This window comes from Dipteris shenzhenensis, chromosome 18 (genome assembly GCF_047967505.1).
Source record: "Dipteris shenzhenensis isolate YYH24624 ecotype China chromosome 18, Dip_SZ_1.0, whole genome shotgun sequence".
Classification (NCBI taxonomy): Eukaryota; Viridiplantae; Streptophyta; class Polypodiopsida; order Gleicheniales; family Dipteridaceae; genus Dipteris; species Dipteris shenzhenensis.
In genome coordinates, this window is record NC_141613.1 from 39,092,086 (window position 1) to 39,113,795 (window position 21,710).

Below are 21,710 nucleotides of genomic sequence, written 5' to 3' on the forward strand. Positions count from 1 at the left end.
AAGAGGATTGTCAAAAAAACGCACAACATTGCTCATGACAGTAGTGCCTTCTCCGACTGGTATTTTGCTGGTTTCTCCTTATTCCCGCAAGCATTTGAGGTCAAAATTCACGAGCAGCAAGCTCATAGTGTCGCCCACCCGTGGCTAAGAGGAATTGGCAAAATATTGCGTCAGTAGGCGGAATTGCTCGAAAGTTCGTCGAGCAGAGATCGTGTCGGCACGGGCTGTAACCCATAGTCCTTACGTCTTGATGATCATTTGCCAGACAACTCTCCACCTGCCAGCATTCACTAGCTTTTCATGCCCAACATAAAAGGGAAACAAACTTCCGCATAAGCACAAGTTTGACAGAACAGCCTTCTGCAGGACACTAGAGTGCAAGGCTTAACCACACATCAGTAATTCTACCTTCGTTGGAGGGGACTGCATCGACAGAACCAATGATCATAAATTACATAGAATCCTTCCCCTCAATGGTCTCATTGCAGGTTCCTTTGCATCTTCCTCAAGATAGTGAAGTGGATGGATGCACACTGTGGCCAAGCTACAAACCAAATTTTGACAACTATCATTACATCTTACAAGCATTTCTATCTTCTAAGTTCTAATTAAATAAGGCATGAAATGAGATTTCTCAGGATGTGGAAATTTTCTATCTTCTTAGTGCTTTGCTGAGAGATTTCTTGGAGTTCAAGCATTACCAGAAAATTTTCTTCTCTGGGGAAAAGAAAAAAATAGATTTCTGAGAGTGTGCGACTTTTCTATCTTCTAGAGTTTCCTGAGCACCATTGGCGTCAAACAAGGTTCTCCACTCTCACCAACCTTGTTTGGCCTCTACATAGACGAGCTTGAGTCTTTTATGAGGACACTAGGAGGTGCTATTACTTGCTCCAGATCCTTTTGTACGCTGATGATGTGGTGTAATTATCTCGTCCATTGAGGGGATCCAGAGACATCTAGATGCACTACTGGCTTTTTGCGAGTCTCATGACTTGAGGGTCAACCTAGGTAAAACCAAGGTTATGATCTTCAACACTTCCAGAGCAGTTGCACACAGAGAGCAGTTAACTTTTGACGAGGCACCAATTGAGTTCATTTCATCATACACATACTTGGGAAATCTATTTTCAAGACCTACCTTCACGACGAGACCGGTGATGCAGGCCCGCATGAGTGGAGGTTACGCTTCCTTGGCCCGACTGGAGAGACAGTGCTTCCACTCGCACTTTCAGGACCCGCGGACCAAGGTTCTCCTTTTTGACTCCTTGGTCCGACCTGCGGGCATGTATGGTAGCACTTGTTGGGGACCGGACCTCTCCGACACAAAGTGGACTCGAGTGGAGAGATTACAGGTTCTCCTACTCTCACGGATGATATGCAACAAGCCATTTGTCCCTTATCATATCATCCAGGCTGAGTTCGGGGCGACACAAGCTACCTTGGTTGGCACTAGCATCTTCTATGATATGCAACAAGCCATCTGTCCCTCATCAGATCATCCAGGCTGAGTTCCGGGCATCTCCTCTTCAGTTAGATGTGGCATTCCAAACTATCAGTTATCTCTACCGAGTACGTGCGCACGGCTCATGTACCACAGGGCGACGCAAGCTACCTTGGTTGGCACTAGCATCTTCTATGATATGCAACAAGCCATCTGTCCCTCATCAGATCATCCAGGCTGAGTTCCGGGCATCTCCTCTTCAGTTAGATGTGGCATTCCAAACTATCAGTTTTCTCTACCGAGTACGTGCGCACGGCTCATGTACCACAGGGCGACACAAGCTACCTTGGTTGGCACTAGCAGCTCAAGGTGATCAGAGATGTTGGTACGCACGCACATGCAGGTGGTTTGAGAGATTGGGTTTTCATATAGGCAGGCTACCACCCTTCCAATATAGCATTGATGCTCCATTTGTCCCGTACTGGGGCAACGAATTCAACCCAATCATCCGGGAGAATCTTCTTCAGCTACACACACTCAAGACCTGGCTAGTTCAGGCGGAGCTCCCTGTGAAGCTCATTTTCTATTGAGACCACTGCTTGCACATTCTAGCAGAGGGTTTCATCATCCCACCAAGGCACACCAAGGTATACCCAGATTCATCTACCACATTCACTCAGGATTTCCCTTCGACAGTTACGTGTGTCATCGCACCGACTCCGTATCGAGAGCCTGTGCGCAAAGGGGATACCGACGTAGAAAGAAAGAAAGAAAGTTTATTAAAGTCTTCGGAAGACCGATGGGTCTATGAGACTGTGAAAATCCTGATTCAACAAGCTGTCGTAGTGGAGCTACTAAACGAGCATCCATACCAATGTAAAATGCAAAAATGCAGAATGGCAGTACTAAGTCCTAAGTACAACATAGTCATGTCCATGGTCGACTATATATCAATCTCAGCATCATCATCAATATCATCATCATCCTCAGCAACAGCAAGATATCAGGATGGATGAGGCAGTGGAGGCATGAAGTCGGCAATAGAGTGCTGTCGGCCACTCAGAGGTGCCGTCCTGGCACGTCTCCTGGTCGTAGCTCTACGTCTAACCAGGGCTACTGTGACCCCCCTGAGTTGGGCTCCGACTCTAAACAAGGAGGGGATGTCTCCAAGTGTGATCTGTGTGTCGACCCTCTGTCTGAGCTGTCGGGTCACGAGCTCCAGGTCACGGTCATGTCGAGGCCTCGTCTCATTGGGATCCATGTGATCTAGCTGAAAGAACTCCGTGATAGAGCTTTGAGAGGGATATACCGAGGAAGAAGTCTGCTCCTGTCTCTGTGCTCGGAGTATCCTCTCACGGTATCTAAGTGCCTCATGAATGAAACCTGCCAAACACCGTTGATCTGGGTAGAAGAGGAAACGGGCTGAAATCCCATAACTATCCTTGAAGAGGCAGTGGAAACGTCCTCGGATCTCATAGTACACCACACACCTGAAGATGAAATGCTCCTTTGTCTCAACCTCCTGTATGTCACACAGTGTGCATATGCGCCGCTTGGGTAGTCGCTCTGCTCTGCCGCTCTTGATGCGAAGCCTGTGTGAAGAGACCCGGAACTGCCCAAGAGAGATCCTCGGCGAGTGGGGTAGGTGAATCTATGTGTATCCTAGTGGGTCAATGAAACCCTCCGCTGTGATATGTAAGAAGTGATCTCTATAGAAGCTAAGCTTCACTAGGAGTTCACTCGGTCCCAACCAGGTCCAAAAAGTGCGTAGCTGTAGTAGATCCTCACCAATCACCTGGTTGACCTCGTGTGATAAGAGGGGAGAAAACGAAGCATCCATGCTATACTGGAAGGAAGGTAGTCTATCCATGTGGAGCCCCAGTCGCTCAAACCATCTCTCTGTACGTGCATACCAACACCTCTGATCTCCTCCTGTTGCAAGTGCCATAGAAGAGGATAGAGCTATCCATGGTAGCCTGCTACGCCCCGAGGTATAATCCCCATATTCCCTAACCCGGTACAGATATATGATGACCTGAAATGCAGCATCTAGCTGTAAAGGGGATGACTTAAACTCAGCCTGAATAATCTGGTGAGAAACGGATGATTTACCATGAATCATCTGTGATAACATGAGAACATGTAGCCGCTCCACACGGGCCCACTCTGTATCCGACAAGTCTGGCCCCCAACAAGGACTGCCGTACATCCCCGCTGGGCGAGCCAAGGAGTCAAAAAGCAACCCCTTGGTGCGTGGATCCTGAAAGTGCGAACGGAAGCACTGCCTCTCTAGTCTAGCCAATGAGGCATAACCCTCTACTCAAGCGTGCCTGCATCGTGGGTCTCATAGTGAAGCTCGGTCCGGAGAAGATAACCCCAAGATAAGTGTATGATGAAACTATCTCAACAGATGACCCCGCAAATGTGAACTGCTCCTGACGCATGATGGCTCAAGATGTATTGAAGATCATGACCTTGGTTTTACCCAGGTTGACCTTCAAATCATGAGACTCACAAAAGGACTATAGTGCGTCTAGGTGTCTCTAAAGCCTCTCTACTAAGGAAGACAAGAGAGCCACGTCATCTGCATAGAGCAAAATCTGGATCAACCTGCCCGCACGAGAGCAACCTACACCCCCCTGTGTCTGCATCACTGTCTCAAGCTCGTCAATGTTGAGGCCAAACGAGGTAGGCGACAAAGGACACCCTTGTTTGACCCCGATGGTACTCATGAAGAGTCTGTCCACCCATATCCTATCCGAACTCTGCCAGAAACTCTCTCGTAAGCTGCCATGACAGCCCAAATGATCTCCTGGTCATAACCCAAGTCCTGTAGGCGCCGTATGAGGCGGGCTCTCGGGACCGTGTCAACTGCCTCGCGGAAATCCACAAAGCAACAATAAACCCTCTACTTCCGTGACCTCGCCTCCTCCATGATACATCTGAGCGTGAGAATGTGGTCCATGGTTCCATGATTACGCCGGAATCCGGCCTGTCCTGCTGCTCTAAGTCCTCGACACTCTCCAAGTCTGCTAACCTCGGAGTCAAGTACTAATGCATAAATCTTGAACATGACACGTCCAATCATAATGGTCCTGTAGTTCTCCGGGCTCATGGGATCCCCTACCTTGTGGATGGGTGAGATAGTGTTAATGGTCCAAGTGTGTGGAAATCCCAAACAAACCGCTTCATTAAAAAGCTTTGCTAAGATCGGGGCTAGGAGGTTAATCCCATATGCAATGAACTCAGTGCATAGCCTCTCATGGGTGAGAGTCGTATCTACACATTGTGTAAGCACCATGAGGTGAAGTCAGAGGAGCACTTTCTTTTCCGTTGCCCGGTCTACTATGAGATTCATGGACGATACCATAGCCTTTTTAGAGACAGGTTCGAGGGCCTCTGCAAACTTCTCCTATATCCATACCAGAGATGCCTGGTAGCTTTTATTCACAAGGCATTCTGACATAGAGATCATCTCATCAAATCGAGGAGACAGGAGAAGGGGACCGTGCTCAGGTGCCCGGCCCATCCCAGAGTACGATCACAGAGTTCTTCCAAGCAAAGCAACTTGCTATCTCCGTCATGGTTAGTAGGAAAGGCATAGACCCTAAAACCGAGACACAACACACCAAGCAGAGGATAGACGCACAGATCACACTCAATGGCATCTCCTCTCTCTTCAGACCTGGGGTGCAACCGATCGGGGTTACAGTGGAGTCCGTCAATCCAGTTTCTTATCCTACCCAGACCAGAGATGCTTGGTGGCCTTCATCTATCACGCTGTCCGACACAAGGAGCAGTTGCTCGGAGCACGCAGGGGTGATCAAAACCCACAGCTAGACCCCACTCAGAGTATGATAACTGAGTGTTTCTAGCTAGACAACACTGACCAACAGGACCCATGGAGGCAGAGGCTGCGAAGACTAAGGCATCAATCACATTAGGGGACCCTCCTTCCATGTTCATCACACTAGAGACCCAACCCACAGGAGTAACGGTGCACTAAGACCACATCTGACCACACACACCGACAATCACCAACGATCTACCACATGTTATATGCCACCATATCTGCCTCGCACATCGATGCCCCCTTCCCAGAGTTGCTACCCCATTGGCTCCCACTTCATGGGCGCGAAGAGTCCTCTCTCTATGTGTCGACCTCGTTATGTTCAGGATAATGGGTTTTCCTTTGTATTTGTCATGGGCGTTGATACCCGCTAAGTGGCTCCACCCCACATCTCATTGTATCAGTCTCTTTTAGTCTCAAAGATCCTTCGTCTTCCAAAGAGACTTTTAATAAACTTTTTTTTTTCTCCTTTTTACCCCTTCTCTCGCTCTCTTTTTTAGGGGATTTTTTTTTTTACAAAGCTGTATTAACGTACCTAAAAGTTTCTCATGTACAGTGCAGCGTACTAGTACTCGTACTCTACCTAACGCACGGTACCACCTTGTTATTGAGAGCTACATTTGGCAAGTCAAGATAGTATGAGGGGGCATTACAGTATGAATTCCAGCTAAACCATAGTATTACAACAATAAGATTAAGGTGCAAAGTCGTGCTCTCCCATGTAACCATAGCATTCCTCGTCTCCCCTTTAAAGGCACAACACATCCCACAGCCTTTACATGGTAGACTCTAGAGTAGTCAGAATACTTCATGCTAACTTGTGACCTTGCCAGATTTCCCCTTTTTTTTATATTTGTCTTCCATTTGGCATGGGCATTTCAACTTTTCGCACCCATTGCTCTTTAAATAGTTGATAATAATGCCTCCAATATCTACAACTGGTTTAGTTAATATGGCACACTATCACAATCCTCCTGTACCATTGCTTTTACTTGAAAGGCCATCGCTTGATTGTCTTTTTCTTATGAGAGGTGCTTTGAGTCTCATTCTTTATATAATAGCTCTCTTTTGAGACGATCGTCCCCTTAATTATAACAAGTTCAATGCACAGCAGTACTGGCTCACTTTTAATTTTATCTCATGCACATCCTCAAGAGGAAGACGAACATATTGCTAAGGCAACTCCAATAAAACTTAGGATCATTGTGAGGACTTCTTGCGTATTTGGAGTTGATATCCTTGCTATAATGTAGGCGTAATTTCCAACAGCATATCAATTGAGTCCAGCGGCCGCAAAAGTAGAGATTCAACATACCTTCGATGTTATGCTCTAGCCGAGATAGCATGACCTCGGATAGATCGGTGGGCATTTTCTCTTAGATGGCCAACTTTTGTAATAATTAATGTGCGTAATTAAATGGTCGAGAGAAGTAACTGCCAAGGTCCAAGGTGAGGGCGTAATGGCATTGACTAGATAGTTCTAATAGGGCTTGGGTCTAGGTGCATCTAATATGTGAATTGTCAAGGGGCAATTGTTTTGAAAGGGAACTCCAAGAGAGGGGTGAAAAAGGATGCATCTAAGTAAGGGCCTAGAATGAAGACATGTGGCCAGGAACTATCTAGGGAATTGGGGTCTCAAGGATAAGGATGTGGGATAATCTAGTTGAATTACGAAATAAGTCGAATCCTTCCTTGAGAGCTGGCTGGGAGGAAAAAACCAGAAGCCATCGCCCGTGACAAATATCAGCGATATTAGAGACTTATGGTATGAGCAGAAGAGATAACGGGAAGGTCGATAACACTTGGTATCAGAGCGCAAGGAATAGGAAGCGTTCGTGAGTTTTGAAGAGGGAAGCTACGGACGAACAGTAGAAGTTTAGTGGGAAGGTACGTCATCGAATATAGCAGTTGGAACTTCTCATACGGTGGCTGGATCTAGAGGGTCGCCGTGACGTTGAGAAGAGCCGTCGCTGACGAGTCGCCTATCGACGTGGTCTACGAAAGACTTTATACTTAGGCCAGCGCAATTACTTCGACGAGGAGCGAAGAAAAATTAATTGAATGGAACGTGAAGCGACAGCTTATACAGCGCAATATTTTGGTCGTGATAAAAAAGGAAGCAAGTGCGGCAGGTTATGACGTATTTCCCCTTTCAAGAGCCGACGGGCTGACCTGACGGAATACGAAACTAAGATCAGTTCCTTTATGCAACTTGGAACATGAACGGTGTGCAGGAGCAGCAGTAGCTCGTGAACGGTGTGCAAGCAGTGGGATTCGAAAAGCCCAGGGAGCAATTTTTTCCGTTCGCTGCAGTTTGTCGTTTTTCGCAGAAAAAAAAGAAAACCAGAAAAGGAAGCAGTATATATTTTCCTTTATATTTATATTTAAAAAAAAAAAAAAAAAAAAAAAAAACCCCCCTCTAACGAAATGGAACCAGAAGGGCAGAGTTCAAGGGTGAATCCTAGTGAGTCTAGAGCTCAATCTACACAACAGATGTCACATCACGCAACACCTACATTGATTGGTAGGATCTCAATATTAGAGGATGCTTTACAGCAGATTATGAACCAGCAGCTTCAGGTGAATGATGGTCAAAATGAGATTAGGGAGATGGTGCAAGCCTTGTCGGCTAGACCGTCTAGGATTGACAAGGGCAAAGCTCCAGCAGAGCCAGAGCCCAGTGTACCTTCCTTAGAGCGCGCTAGGGTCAAAGTGCCTAATATCGCTAATTATAGACCGGAGAAGTACGCTGGTCGGATGACCGAGCGCAGCTCTGATGTGATCGAGGTTTGGTTGCACAAGTGGGAAGAAGCCTTCGCCATTTGTGAGATTAAATCCGATCTAAAGAAAATCCGCGAGGCCACACACCTGTTTATTGAGGCAGCGGATAGATGGTGGATAAAGCAACAGAAGGATCAAGTTGCTCCAACCACCTGGGAAGGGTTCAAAGCTGAATTCAAGAAACACTTTCTCCCACCTGATGAAGAATCCCGAGCTTGGGATGCTTATAGAAATCTTCGTCAGAGGAGCTTGTCAGTGGCAGAGTACACTGACAAATTTAGGGAATGTGTTATGAAAATAACAGACCCTCTCCCTATGTCGGTTCAGTTAAAAGACTATATCTATGGACTGAACGACAAAATAAAAATGGAAGTTCGGGCTAAATATGTGACTACGCTAGATGAATCTATAGCAGTAGCCCTGAACTATGAGGATGCCAGAGGCAGGTCTGGTGGATTTGTGCAGGCAGGGACTCAGTATGAGCACCCGAGGAAAGGGGGATTTCAGAGGAAATGGGTTTCAAAGACAAATGTCTCGCAGCCAAGTGGCCAAACCAAGCAGGTGAAGCCGGTTGAGGGACCAACAAAAACAAGTACCACCGTTGGGGTGAAAAGGAAAATAACTCCAATGGCAGCCCGGGCTTGGTCAAAGTCCTCATTGACCCCTGAACAAAAAGAGAAAGCTAGGAAAGAAGGATTGTGCTTCGGCTACCTTCAGCGACATCAGTGGAAGGATTGTCCACTGAACAAAGATCGTCGAACGGCTAGTATGATAATATCTGAATGCGACGTGGAAATGCAGGAGAGTCCCAATGCGGAACATATGCAGATGCAACTGGCGGGACCTTCTCAGAGGTTAGTACCTTGTTTATTATGTGTATCTGTTGCTAAGTTAGTGACGAGTGCACCTGATAACATCCTATCTAAGCCCGCAGCAACGGGGTATACAGTCTTCAATGATACGGAGTTAATTAAAATGAAAGGGCAAGTGGCCAGTCATGATGTCATTGTGTTGTTTGACTCAGCGTCAACTCACAATGTGATTAACTCCAAGCTCGTGAAGAGGCTGAAATTAAAGACAAGTCCATCTGACTATGCGTACACAGTCAGGATGGCAGATGGAAGTTCAACTGAAGTATGGGACCAAAGGGTTACCCAGTTGGAACTTCGGATTCAGGACTATGCTGAGAAGCTTGATTTTGAAATGACTAAGCTTGCTCATGCGGATATAGCCTGGGAATGGCGTGGCATTCTAGGAAGAATCCAGCCATTGATTGGAAAAAGCACGTATATCAATTCAAGATGAATGATGTGCTTTATGTCTTGCGAGGTGAAAAAGATATACCTCAGGGACCGTTGGTTTCCGTGATGGAAATCAGGAAGGCTCAAGTAGAGTTTTTGTACCTTTGCACCGCATCGGTAGAGCCGGTGGATGAGTCTTCGGCTAGCACTGATGTTACGCAAAGTGGTGAGATGGCCAAGCTGGCTAATCTTATAACAGAGGAGTTCTCTGAATGCTTTAGGGATGAACTACCTTATGGGTTACCTCCAGAGCGGAAAGTTCAGCATAAGATTGAACTGATCCCGGGGGCAGAACCTGTAAACAGACCTCCCTATAGAATGAGTTTTACTGAAGAAGCGGAGGTGCGTAGACAACTGGAAGAATACCTCAAGCTGGGGCAGATTCAACCAAGTTTCTCACCTTTTGCTTCACCAGTGATATTAAAGAGGAAAAAGGATGATACGTTTCGCCTCTGTATAGATTACAGAGCATTGAATAATATCACTGTTAAGCACAGGTATCCGATGGCTCGGATTGATGATTTGCTAGATGCATTACATGGAGCCGTGATTTTCAGCAAGATAGATCTTAAGTGCGGCTATCATCAGATCCGGATTAGAGCCGAGGATGTGCATAAAACCGCTTTTAGAAGCAGGTTTGGTCATTATGAGTTTTTGGTAATGCCCTTCGGACTTACCAATGCTCCAGCGACCTTCGTCATGCTTATGAACGATTTACTACGTCCATATATCGGAAAGTTCGTAGTACATTTTATTGACGACATTTTGATATTCAGTAAAAGTCTTACTGAACATCGTGAACACTTAAGGATAGTGTTCAGTACTTTGAGGAAAGCCAGTCTTTATGTGAATAAAAAGAAAACTATACTGTGTATGGTTAGGCTTGAGTATTTAGGGTTCATAATTACTCCACAGGGGGTAGAAATGGATCCGAAGAAAGTGGTTGCGATACTGACTTGGCCAATCCCTCAGAGTCTGACCGCGTTGCGATCATTCTTGGGATTTGTCCAGTTTTATAGAAGGCATATCAAGGGATATTCTGGAATAGTATCGCCATTGACTGATCTGACCTCAGATAAAGTACCTTTTATTTGGGGACAGAATCAACAGGAAAGTTTTAACACCATAAAACAAGCTGTGGTCTCAGGACCGGTGTTAAAGATAGTTGATCCCCAGAAACCGTTGTTCCTAGAAACCGATGCAAGTGGCATTGCGGTAGGAGCAGTTCTCCTTCAAGAGGGAAGGCCAGTAGCCTTCGAAAGCAAGAAGCTTTCTCCCTCTCAAAGGAATTGGCCAACTCATGAATTGGAGTTGTATGCAGTTATCCATGCTTTGAAAACATGGAGGCATTATCTGTATGGTTCAGAGTTTTATGTGGATGTAGATCATGATACTCTGAAACATTTTTGTAAACAGCCTGACTTGAGGGGCCGCCAAGCTAGGTGGGCAGAGCTCATGCAGGAGTTTAATTTAACGATTCGGTACCGAAGAGGAAAAGACAATAAGATAGCTGATGCGTTATCTCGCATTATGCACAACCTGAGTTTCACGGTATTAGAGAGTGCTCTAATGACCGAGATAAAAGAAACTCAGAAGGTGGACGAGTTTGTCCAGAGCTTATGGCCTAAGGCTCATGTGTTAAAACCCGGGGAAAATGAAAAGGATGACCTGGCATCCAGAAAGGGCCAAACTTATGCAAGATATACCATAAGGGATGGTATGCTAGTTAGAAATGGCAAGGTTGTAGTACCTGGTCAGAATGATCTCAGGCAGAGAGTCATTCGACAATGCCATGATAGCCCGTGTGCGGGACATCCAGGGGTCGAGAAGACATATGATCTCGTGAAGCGAGATTTCTTTTGGCCAAAGATGAAAAAGCATATTCATGAATATGTGACACGGTGTTTCTCGTGTCAGGTAAGTAAGGCCGAGCGGGTGAAGCCACCCGGACTTTTACAGCCCTTGGAAATACCACTAAGTAAGTGGGAGAGCATTTCCATGGATTTTATTGTAGGATTACCTGCAACACAAGGAGGGTATAATTCTATCCTTGTGGTGGTTGATCGTCTAACCAAGATGGCTCACTTCATTCCGACTAGAGAGTCTGTTAGTGCCCCGCAAGTAGCGGAGTTGTTTATTAGACATATATTTCGTCTGCATGGATTGCCTAGATCCATAGTGTCAGACAGAGATGTCAGGTTTACCGGTCACTTTTGGACAGCGGTATTCGAGACACTAAGGACTGAGTTGGGAATGAGTAGTGGGGATCATCCTGAGACGGATGGTCAGACGGAGAGAGTCAACCAGACTTTAGAGGATATGCTGAGAGCATATGTGTCATTGAGGCAACATACATGGGACAAGTGGTTGCCATTGTTGGAGTTTGCCTACAATGATAGAAAACATTCATCTACTGGGTTCAGTCCGTTTGAACTGAACTATGGTTATAGACCAGCCAATCCGACTATAGTTGGAGTACCTCAGAAAGTGCCTAGTGCCGCGAACTTTGTAGTTCAGATGCGGGAGATGCTAGCACTTGCGAGAGCTAACATCCGCCAGGCTATGGATAGAGCCAAGGTATATGCGGATGAAAATCGGTCTATAAGAGTATTTGAAGAAGGAGAAAAAGTTTTTCTTAGAATTCCTTCGCACTCGAAGTCGTTGACTTCAGGAGAGTGTGCTAAGTTATCACCTCGATACTGTGGGCCGTGGTTAATTCTAAAGAGAATAGGCAGTGTAGCCTATAAATTAGAATTGCCACAGGGGTGTAAGGTGCACCCGGTTTTTCATGTTTCGCGTTTAAAGAAATTTTTACATACAGGTGACTCACTAATCGAAGGTGTGGTTTTGTTTCAGGAGATAGAGGATATTGCAAGGCGCAAACCAACAAGAATCCTGGATCGAGGAACAATGCAAATACGAAATCGAAAGATACCCACGGTGTTGGTTGCATGGCATGGTCAGCCTCTATCGGAAGCTACTTGGGAATCCGTGTACCAGTTACGGAGAGCATTCCCAGATTTCATCATCGAGGACGCTGATGCTTGAAGAGGGAAGGAATGTTATGCTCTAGCCGAGATAGCATGACCTCGGATAGATCGGTGGGCATTTTCTCTTAGATGGCCAACTTTTGTAATAATTAATGTGCGTAATTAAATGGTCGAGAGAAGTAACTGCCAAGGTCCAAGGTGAGGGCGTAATGGCATTGACTAGATAGTTCTAATAGGGCTTGGGTCTAGGTGCATCTAATATGTGAATTGTCAAGGGGCAATTGTTTTGAAAGGGAACTCCAAGAGAGGGGTGAAAAAGGATGCATCTAAGTAAGGGCCTAGAATGAAGACATGTGGCCAGGAACTATCTAGGGAATTGGGGTCTCAAGGATAAGGATGTGGGATAATCTAGTTGAATTACGAAATAAGTCGAATCCTTCCTTGAGAGCTGGCTGGGAGGAAAAAACCAGAAGCCATCGCCCGTGACAAATATCAGCGATATTAGAGACTTATGGTATGAGCAGAAGAGATAACGGGAAGGTCGATAACATTCGAGGAGTATAAACCCAAAGCATCAGAAGGGAGTCCACTCACGGAAGTAGAGACTCAATCTACAGCCAACGCATCACACCATTTTGGGGAGTCTACGCCCAAAGCATCCCAGCAAAGTCCACGAGTGGAAGTAGAGACTCATTCTACGCCGCGGGCATCACAGCCTCCCAGGGAGTCTATGCCCAAGGAATCACCATCTACCCCACACTCAAAAGCAGAGATTCAATATATGTCCGGAGAATCACAACCTCTACTGCATTCTACACCTAAATCATCACAACCGAGTCCACGCTTGGAAGTAGACAAATTCTATGTGTCCTATAATCTTGTTTTGCCCCATACATCTGCAATCATCAATTTTTAAATTTAAAAAGTGTTGCAAGCACTAAAGATCTGTATGTTTTCCTCCCATCATCAAGAAAAAGTCTATATCAAATACAAGAAACTTCAATTCATCAAAAGGGCAAATAGGGCATGCTTTACTATGAGATGTCCCCATTCAAAGGAAGCACACATTTGCAAAAGCATGCGATCTTTTGATTTGGTCTTTTGGAGGCACAGTACCCAAAAAAAAAAAGGAAACCCGACTTAGAAGGTAGCTCGAGAGAAGAGGAGGGAGGGAGGGAGGGAGTAGTCTTCAGAATTAGCTCAAAGAGAACAATGTGAACAATCTCCATGAGCACACCTTAACCAGCATTGCTGAGCCACCAATGCATTGCCCTGAAGAGAAGTCTGGATGAAAATAGGTGAGCAGAGCGAAGCCATAGCAAGGTAGCACAAGAAGAGAGAGCGAAGTGGTTGCTTGCATAGCTGCCACAGAGAGCATATAATTGTCTACTATCCCATACTCCTTCTCTCAAGAATTCACTTGACTTCATTTCCATCATGTCTTTGGTGTTGCTAAAAACAGAAAGGTCCAATTAATCAAATTTGAACCTAAGTAATGAGCTGGAGCATCATCAAGTTATTATTTCAAATACAACCTTATAATGTCAACATTCCCTACAACATTTCAAAACACAAAGACACTATATGCCATGTGATTTTTGAATGTATGAATGACAGGTTCATGGAAAAACAACAGTCGAATATAAAAAGGTAAAGAATCTTCACAACCACAGTTCTATAAGGAAACAGATGTAAATTCACCATAAAATGTGGACCGAAACAGAATGCATCTTAAGAAAGCATGAGGTCTTTCATGAACAATATCTCCTCAATTTCAAATACAAGTCTTAGGAATGTACACACACTACAACAAAAAATCCGAAAATTCAGTCCAATAAAAAAGAGGAAGTAATAAGTGTTAGGGAGATACAATGCCAATCTAAGATACGCAATATACACTGCCTTAATGCACATGCTGCACTTTGACATGTGACTGTCTTACGCTCGGTGGGTTCAAAGCAAAGAAATAGCATACCCATCTCGACCGGCCATGCAATGGAAGTAATATTCTTGAGGTCGAAGGCCAGTTAAAAACCGATCACTGATAAATCCACCCGCACGGGCTGTTGTATCCCATGGAGGGAAGCAAGGAAGTGTTTTCCCTGAAATCATTCGAGGGACACGCTTCCCTTCCAGTTCTTGCTGGCCCAGCAATGAAGAAATTTGTGTGAAGTTCACCTGAATTGCCCCAAAAGGGAAGAAGAAGATTTAAGAGCATTGTGTATATATGCACAAACGAAAGAACTAGATGACAAACTCGCACTCACACAAATACCAGAAAGCAGTGTCAGAAATCCCACAAGTACTAACCATAGAATCCCATATACATTATAAGCAGGCATAACACAGAAAGGCATTCCAAAAGAATTGAACATATTAAGTAGTTAAAACACATAAATGATGAAGATTTTGTAGGAAGTAACCTCCTACAATGAGGATCTATGGTAAAATGGATTATCTATACATACCAGCCCGCCCTTTGCACCAGTAGTTGTCATGAGAGACAAGCAATTATGAGGGAAAGGCTTTAAGAGCCCATTTGGAAACAATGAGTTATTCACATCAGAAGTGACAACATTCATCGAGCTGGCCATCATCCTGTCCAAATGTGTAGTTGCTGCTTCACCGTGAGTTTGCATGGCATTCTCGATTTCCAGTCTAAGTTCCTCAACTCCTGAACCAACATGAAAACAAATTGCCCAGACCTGGACTGATGAGCACGAGATGCACTCCATCTAAAACTCACACCTTTCCTTCTGATGTAAAGCTTACAAGAGTGACCATCCATTTTAATGAGTCAGTGAAACAGCAGGTAAAGATCAACAGTGCCAGGATGTGGCGGGCATGATGCTTTGGATCGAACCACGTATCAAGAGCAATAGTTAGTCAGTGAAACAGTAGGTCAAGATTAACAGTGTCAAGATGTTGTGGCTTTGGTGCTTTGGATTGAACGTCATATAAAAGTATTGGCTCAAAATGAGAAGTATGAAAAAATTAAAACCAAGAAATTGACTTAAGTGGTCATCTATCTCAAATTAAAATTTCTTTCACAGTTCATTACAGAACCAGTTGTAAATAAGCCGTTAGGGTGATGGATGTCATCATGCGGGAACACAAAGGATATAGCAATACATAACATAACAGAATGGGAGTGACACAAATAATCATGTATATTCAAGGTGTAGTTATACAAACTAGCTTCAATCGTGAAAAACAATGTCTAGTGGCATTCACTGTCCCTTACCTGGTTCTATACCACCATCCAAACCAATGAAGCGTTTGTGAACGCTCATGCCCAATTCTGGGACTGCTGCCAGTTTGTTCTGCCTCTGTTGTTCTGCTTCAGGGACTAAGAGAAGATCTGCCATCCCACATGTGAATCCAAACATCTGCTAAAGAGACCACAATAAAGATAGGGAGAGGGAGATGAGCAACCATCTCGATAAAATGCAAATCCTTTGCCATATACTTAGATGACAAGAAACATGAAAGAATGCCCAACTTAGACGATACTGTGAAAATAATAGTTTTGGAATCCCACCTGTAAAAACGATGTAAATAATCGACTAAGAACAGAAAGCAGGTGGCCAGCAGCTTCAGCTCCATAAAACTCTTTGAACGCATGAACAAGACCGTATTTTCCAAACTGTGCTTTATCAATAACTCCATGTAATAGCTCATTTTCCTGAATCCTCAACTTTACCTCACCACTGTTACGGCCCCAATATTCTCCAGAAACCCTTCCAGAATTCTTCACTGTGTATGGTGACCTCCCAAGTGTCACGTAGTTTAGCACAGTTGTTATAACCTTAGAAATATACATGAAGTTAGGGCTTTTAATTCGCTTTACTAAGTGCCGGTTCACAATTAACAACGTATCAATGCCACATGCATAGTTAGAAAGGTTGCCACTGAGTACCTGCTTCCCAGTCCACAAAGGTTTGGGTTTCAAGATCGCCGGCGCTAAGGTCATGAAATGACGATCATGCTCGATCACACCAACTTTTGGCTGTCTCTTCCCCTTTAAATATGTTGGTGGAGCAGAAGAAATGCAGGCTGAATACAAAAGTTCTTGATACTCCGCTTTGGTAAAAAACGTGTCTCTTTTTGTCAAAAGAGTAGCACTCACAATATGATCCTGAAAACATAGCCACGATAATGTATGCACATTTCCTTTATATGCAACCATCACACAACTCCGTAGAAAAACGAGTTTTATTTTACAAAGCATGACACAATTGATGCAAATTCCGATCAAAACGTAGTATTCTTGCAACCTTGACAAGGTAAATAGAACAATACATAGCTTTATCATAATTGAGCACAAGGAAGTGAATGAGCAGAAAAAGGCAGCAGTGTAAAACAATAATGAAAGGGAGAGGAACCCACAAAGAAACAGAGATGAAAGCTTGATCACAAGCAAGAACATATACAATTTTAGAATAAGCTCCCTCATAAAGAAAAAAATTTGAACTTCCAGAGGACAAAATCTTTGAGAGGAAAAGCTGAAGTCGAACCGCTATCTTTTAAACCCATCCAAAGAGCACAATGGAATGCCTCATTAAAGACTCTAACCGAAATCATCTCTAAGCTATCTGATTCTCAATCGGTAACTCATATTGTTAAATTACCAACTTCTCCATGTCAATTTAAGGAGTCTACTTCTCGCCTTAAGGAAACCTCGAATATTGTAGAGACTTAAAACCACCAATATACAACAGGGAAGAAAAGAAAGAAACAAGGGCACTATAAACATGTTCTTGCAAAAGTGGCAAGACTGTGTCCTCTAGCCCTCTCCTGCATCCGATCCCCTGTTGTCCCTGGCTCGGGTCACCAAAGGGAAATTCCATTACCGTGCTTTGATTGGGCTAAGGCTGGTCCCTCGTGTGTTGTCCTCTATGCCCATAGAGAGAACGATCGGATTCCAAAGTTCGAGCAAGCTTTTCTGAAAGATTTTTAGAAAATGAATTGGAAAGGGCATGGGAGGCTTGGGATAATTGTAGCATGGGTAAAAATACTTTAGTCCAATACATAGCTAATTATGGGTGCAATTCTTGAATTAAAGGGGATTGATCAATTCCAAAAGATAAGAGGTTTCAAAGACAACAATAAGCTTCAAGTGAGAAGAAATTCTTCCAGAACCTTTGATAAGGCCATCAAGTATGTCCAAGCACGTGACGATACCACAGGAAATCTAGAGTCAGAACTTTGGAACAAACTGATTTTGCTCCAAAATTAAATAATTTTTCCCATTTTGGAAAGAAGAGACAATTTCAAAAGGGATCCTCAAGCACAACCTAAGAAACCTCAAAGACAAAGATATCCTCTTTTTCAAAAGAAAAGATTATGAGAAGGCTAAGTAGGAAGTCTTTACGTTAAACGATTAGGCAAAGACCATTCTGCTTTATCATGAGGATAGCACCCATATGGTTTGCCTATTAGCAGCCCGCTTTGGTCCTCATGATTTAATTAGGATGCACGGAAATGTTAAGGACAAGTAAGAATTATGGCTGATGATAGTACCACACATAATTTCTTAAACTACTCGTTCGTCAAGAAATTGAACTTGCCTAAGAGTCCAAGTGCCCATAAATATGTGGTCTCTCTGGCGAAGGAAATGATAAAAAGGTTTGGGACACCATAATACATGGTGTAGAGGTGGACATGACATTTAAGGCTACTAGGATGCCTTGGATTTCCAAATTATGCATCCTGACAAAGCAGATGTTATTCTTAGTTGAGATAGTATTACAGTATTGGACATAACTTACAACGGATCCATTTTTAAAAAGATGGTAGAGTCTTCCAAATCCAGGGAGAACATTATGTACCCAATTCTCCACTTATCTGTTCGATGGAATTGGAATGCGAGGTAAGAGATTTCATGAGGGTTTGAAAGACAACTATAAGGTTGAGATGAGAAGAATTCTGCTAGAACCTATGAAGAGGCATCAAGTATGCCCAAGTATGTGACAATACCACACAAAATCTAGAGTTGGAGCTTCGGAACAAACTGATTTTTCTCTGAAATTCAATAAATCTCCCAATTTGGAAAGAAGAGGCAATATAAGAAGAGGGTTTCTCAAGCACCCCTAAAAACCTAAAATACAAAGACATCGTCTTTTTAAAAAGAGAGGATCATGAGAAGGCTAAGCAGGAAGTCTTTGTGTTAGATGTTTAGATAAAGATCATTCTGCTTGGAAATACCCTAAAAATGAATAGCCGCGAGCTAAAGCCCCAATAAACCTACACAAAAACACGTACACGCAACGCAAGTATTACCGCTTAAAGTTACTAAAAAGTACACCGACGTACAGGTTTATCATGAGGATAGCACAACATATGTTTTGCCTATCATCAACCCACTTTTGGATCTCTTGATTTAATGAGGATGCATGGAAATGTTACGGGGCAAAAAGTAAGAATTATGGTCAATGATAGTGCCACACATAATTTCATAAACTACCCATTAGTCGAGAAATTGAAGTTGCGTGAGAGAACAAGTGCCCATAAATATGTGGTTTCTTTGTCAAAGGGCAATGATAACAAGGTTTGGGACACCATGCTACATGGTATAGTGGCGAACATCCAAGGCTATCAGGATGCCTTAGATTTCCAAATTACGACAAAACAAATGTTGTTCTTGGTCAAGAATGGGTACATAGTCTTGGACATAGCTTGTAGAGCGTTTTTGAAAAAGATGGTACAGCCTTCTATATTCTAGGAGAACATGATATACCCAATTCTCCACTTATTTGTTCGATCGATCTGCAACAGCTTCTACAAAACTAAAATTGCAAGGTGTATGTATGTGAACTTACTTTTGTTGATAATTTATTTTGCATGTGTCTAAAGAGCTAAACTTTTACTTAATGTTGTTGAAAAGCATAAATCTTCTTTTAACGATTTAATGGTTGAATTTAAAGATGTTTTTCCATTTGATTTGCCTAATGGTTTATCCCTACACACACACTTTTTTTTTTTGTGAAACCAATAACTATAAAATTAACATGAAATCAATGTACATGACATTAGACTCCAACAGAGAGCCTAATGGAAGAACTCAAAAACAGTCAGAAAACACTTCAAGGCTAGTAGCATCCAAGTCCCTCGCAGCATAACTATCATATAAAGATTGCTTGAGGGACATTCTGAAGAAAGCATATGCCTGAGGAAACTGTTGTTTCATCCTAAAATGCAATCTCTGTGTCCAAATAGTCCATAGTACCAAAAAACGAGCCCAATGAAAGAAAAGGAGGAATGGAGACATTTGAGATGAGAAGCATCCAAACATCCAGAAGAGTTTCCCGAATCTGATAGAGGGAAACCGAAGCCGCAGCAAATGAGAGACATGAGTGATCAATATCCGATAGTGCGGGCAAGACCCTAACAATGGGGAACTGTCTCACGGTGATGAGAACAACGGGGGCAGGAAGAGGAAGTAATACGACGTGCTTCCAATTTCACCCCAAATGGAAAAAGCTCCCACTATACATCTCCAAAAGAAAAGCCTCCGTTTCAATGGCAATTTAGCTTTCCAAATTTTCTTGAGTTGTGATTGCCACCAAGATAAAGGCCTATCCAAATTCCAAAGAGTGTTGGCATGCTTATCAATCCATGGCGGTGGAAGAAGAAATCTGTAGACCATCGAGGATGCCAAATTATGCATTGAAAGTGAACAGGTAGCAGGAGATAAGGAAGTCAGATTCCAATCCAGTAATCTGTCCTGTACAAACAATGGAGGAACAGGAACAAATGACTGCAACATAGTTGTACGTATTCTCCAAATGGGCCTATGATGCAAACCCAAGGGGAATGTCCTGCAAGCTTGTGGAAATGAAAGCACATAACCATGTTGATCCACCACATCTCCGACAAATCTTATGCCCAATTTCATAAGATTATATGCTTTAATAGGTGCCTGTAAAGCAAGAGGCGATTCAAACACCTTGCTCCATTGGATGCTTTCCAAGCAAAGAGAATTACCATGATGGGAGGAAGTACCTGACCATTTAGCATAAGAGAGAATTCTCTTCCAATCATGAATAAAAGTAGTAGAAACAGGACAGCCAGGAATTTTCCCCTGAAATGTGGTCATGACTGCTTCCCAGTGATCTGTAATCCAATGCCCATATGCATGGGACTTCATGTTTCCACACATAGCTGCTAACATAACAGCCCATGGCTGTTTTTGCTGAAAAAAATCAGCAATCATAGTGCTCTTTCTTGCCAACATATGAAACTGAAGATTGAGAATATTCAGTCCCCCATGAGTCTTAGGAGAACAAACAGACTGCATGGGAAGTAGTCGCAAAGCCTTTTTGTGAGATTTGCTTTTCCAAAATATCTCCATAGCCTGGGACATATAGGAAGCCAAATGCTTAAAAGACCAGTGAAGAAGAGGCAAATAAAATTGCACATATGCCATAATGATAGACTGTACTATCCGAAGTCGAACATGTAGAGGCCAAGTTGACAAGTGCCAGTATTCCAGCTTCTTGTTAATCTTTTGAAGCACCCATTTGAGCTGTTGTTGAGGGGTAATATTCCAGCCAATGGGATACCCTAAATGCCTCACAATAGTATGGGAAGAAATAATGTGGCCTGGCCAGAGAAGTGCATGCCAATCAGCTTCTTTCAATGCTAGAAGATTCGATTTCTGAAAGTTGATATGCAGTCCAGCAGCTATGCCAAAATCATTCAGAGTATGCATCAAATGAGAGAGGTCACTTTGAGAATTCCTGGGCATGAAATATGAATCACCAGCATATGCCTGTGCAAGAAACGGCTGTGCCCCTGGAATTTGCAAGCCATGAAGCTGCCCTGTATCTGCAAGATGGTCCATATGCAACAATAACGGAGGAGTAGCACTGGCATACAGTAGCGAACTAAGAGGGCAACCCTGTCTCACTGAACGGGTCATAGTCCATGTCCTTGACAACCCACTACCAAGCAGACACTGCGCAGTGGCATGAGAATAGCACAAGTAAATAATATGGACCAACCGAGGGCCAAATCCCAATTTATGCATAGTCTGAGAAATAAAATCCCAATGGACAGTATCAAATGCTTTTGCAATGTCCACTTGCAGAATGAGAACATCTTGTTTAGAATATTTGGCATACTCAATTGCAAGCAAAACATTGGAGATATTGTCAGTAATCTGCCTAAGGGCTGCTCCTCCAAGGCCTTCTTTAAAAGCCTGCATGCGGATAGGCGAAAGGAGGATATTTGCAGGATCAAGCAGGATGATGGCACCTGGACCCACTCCAAATCAGAATTGGAATCGCAATGCTCTAGTCATTTCCAGCATCTCTTTTCTTCTCAGCCTGATTATTCGATGCAAG

The 21,710-nt window shown here is 43.6% G+C and overlaps 1 protein-coding gene across 1 annotated transcript in view; it reads right to left on the reverse strand.

Annotated features, from left to right (window-relative positions):
• The window catches only part of NRPA1 (nuclear RNA polymerase A1), a 58,717-nt gene that overhangs the window by 24,251 nt on the left and 12,756 nt on the right, over positions 1–21,710 (reverse strand). The window contains exons 4-8 of the mRNA XM_087389255.1: positions 16,283–16,501; positions 15,905–16,171; positions 15,608–15,752; positions 14,832–15,037; positions 14,339–14,541 (exon numbers count right to left, since the gene is read on the reverse strand). Coding sequence (XP_087245381.1) covers positions 14,339–14,541; positions 14,832–15,037; positions 15,608–15,752; positions 15,905–16,171; positions 16,283–16,501 — 1,040 coding nt within the window. The remainder of the gene's footprint in view (positions 1–14,338; positions 14,542–14,831; positions 15,038–15,607; positions 15,753–15,904; positions 16,172–16,282; positions 16,502–21,710) is intronic.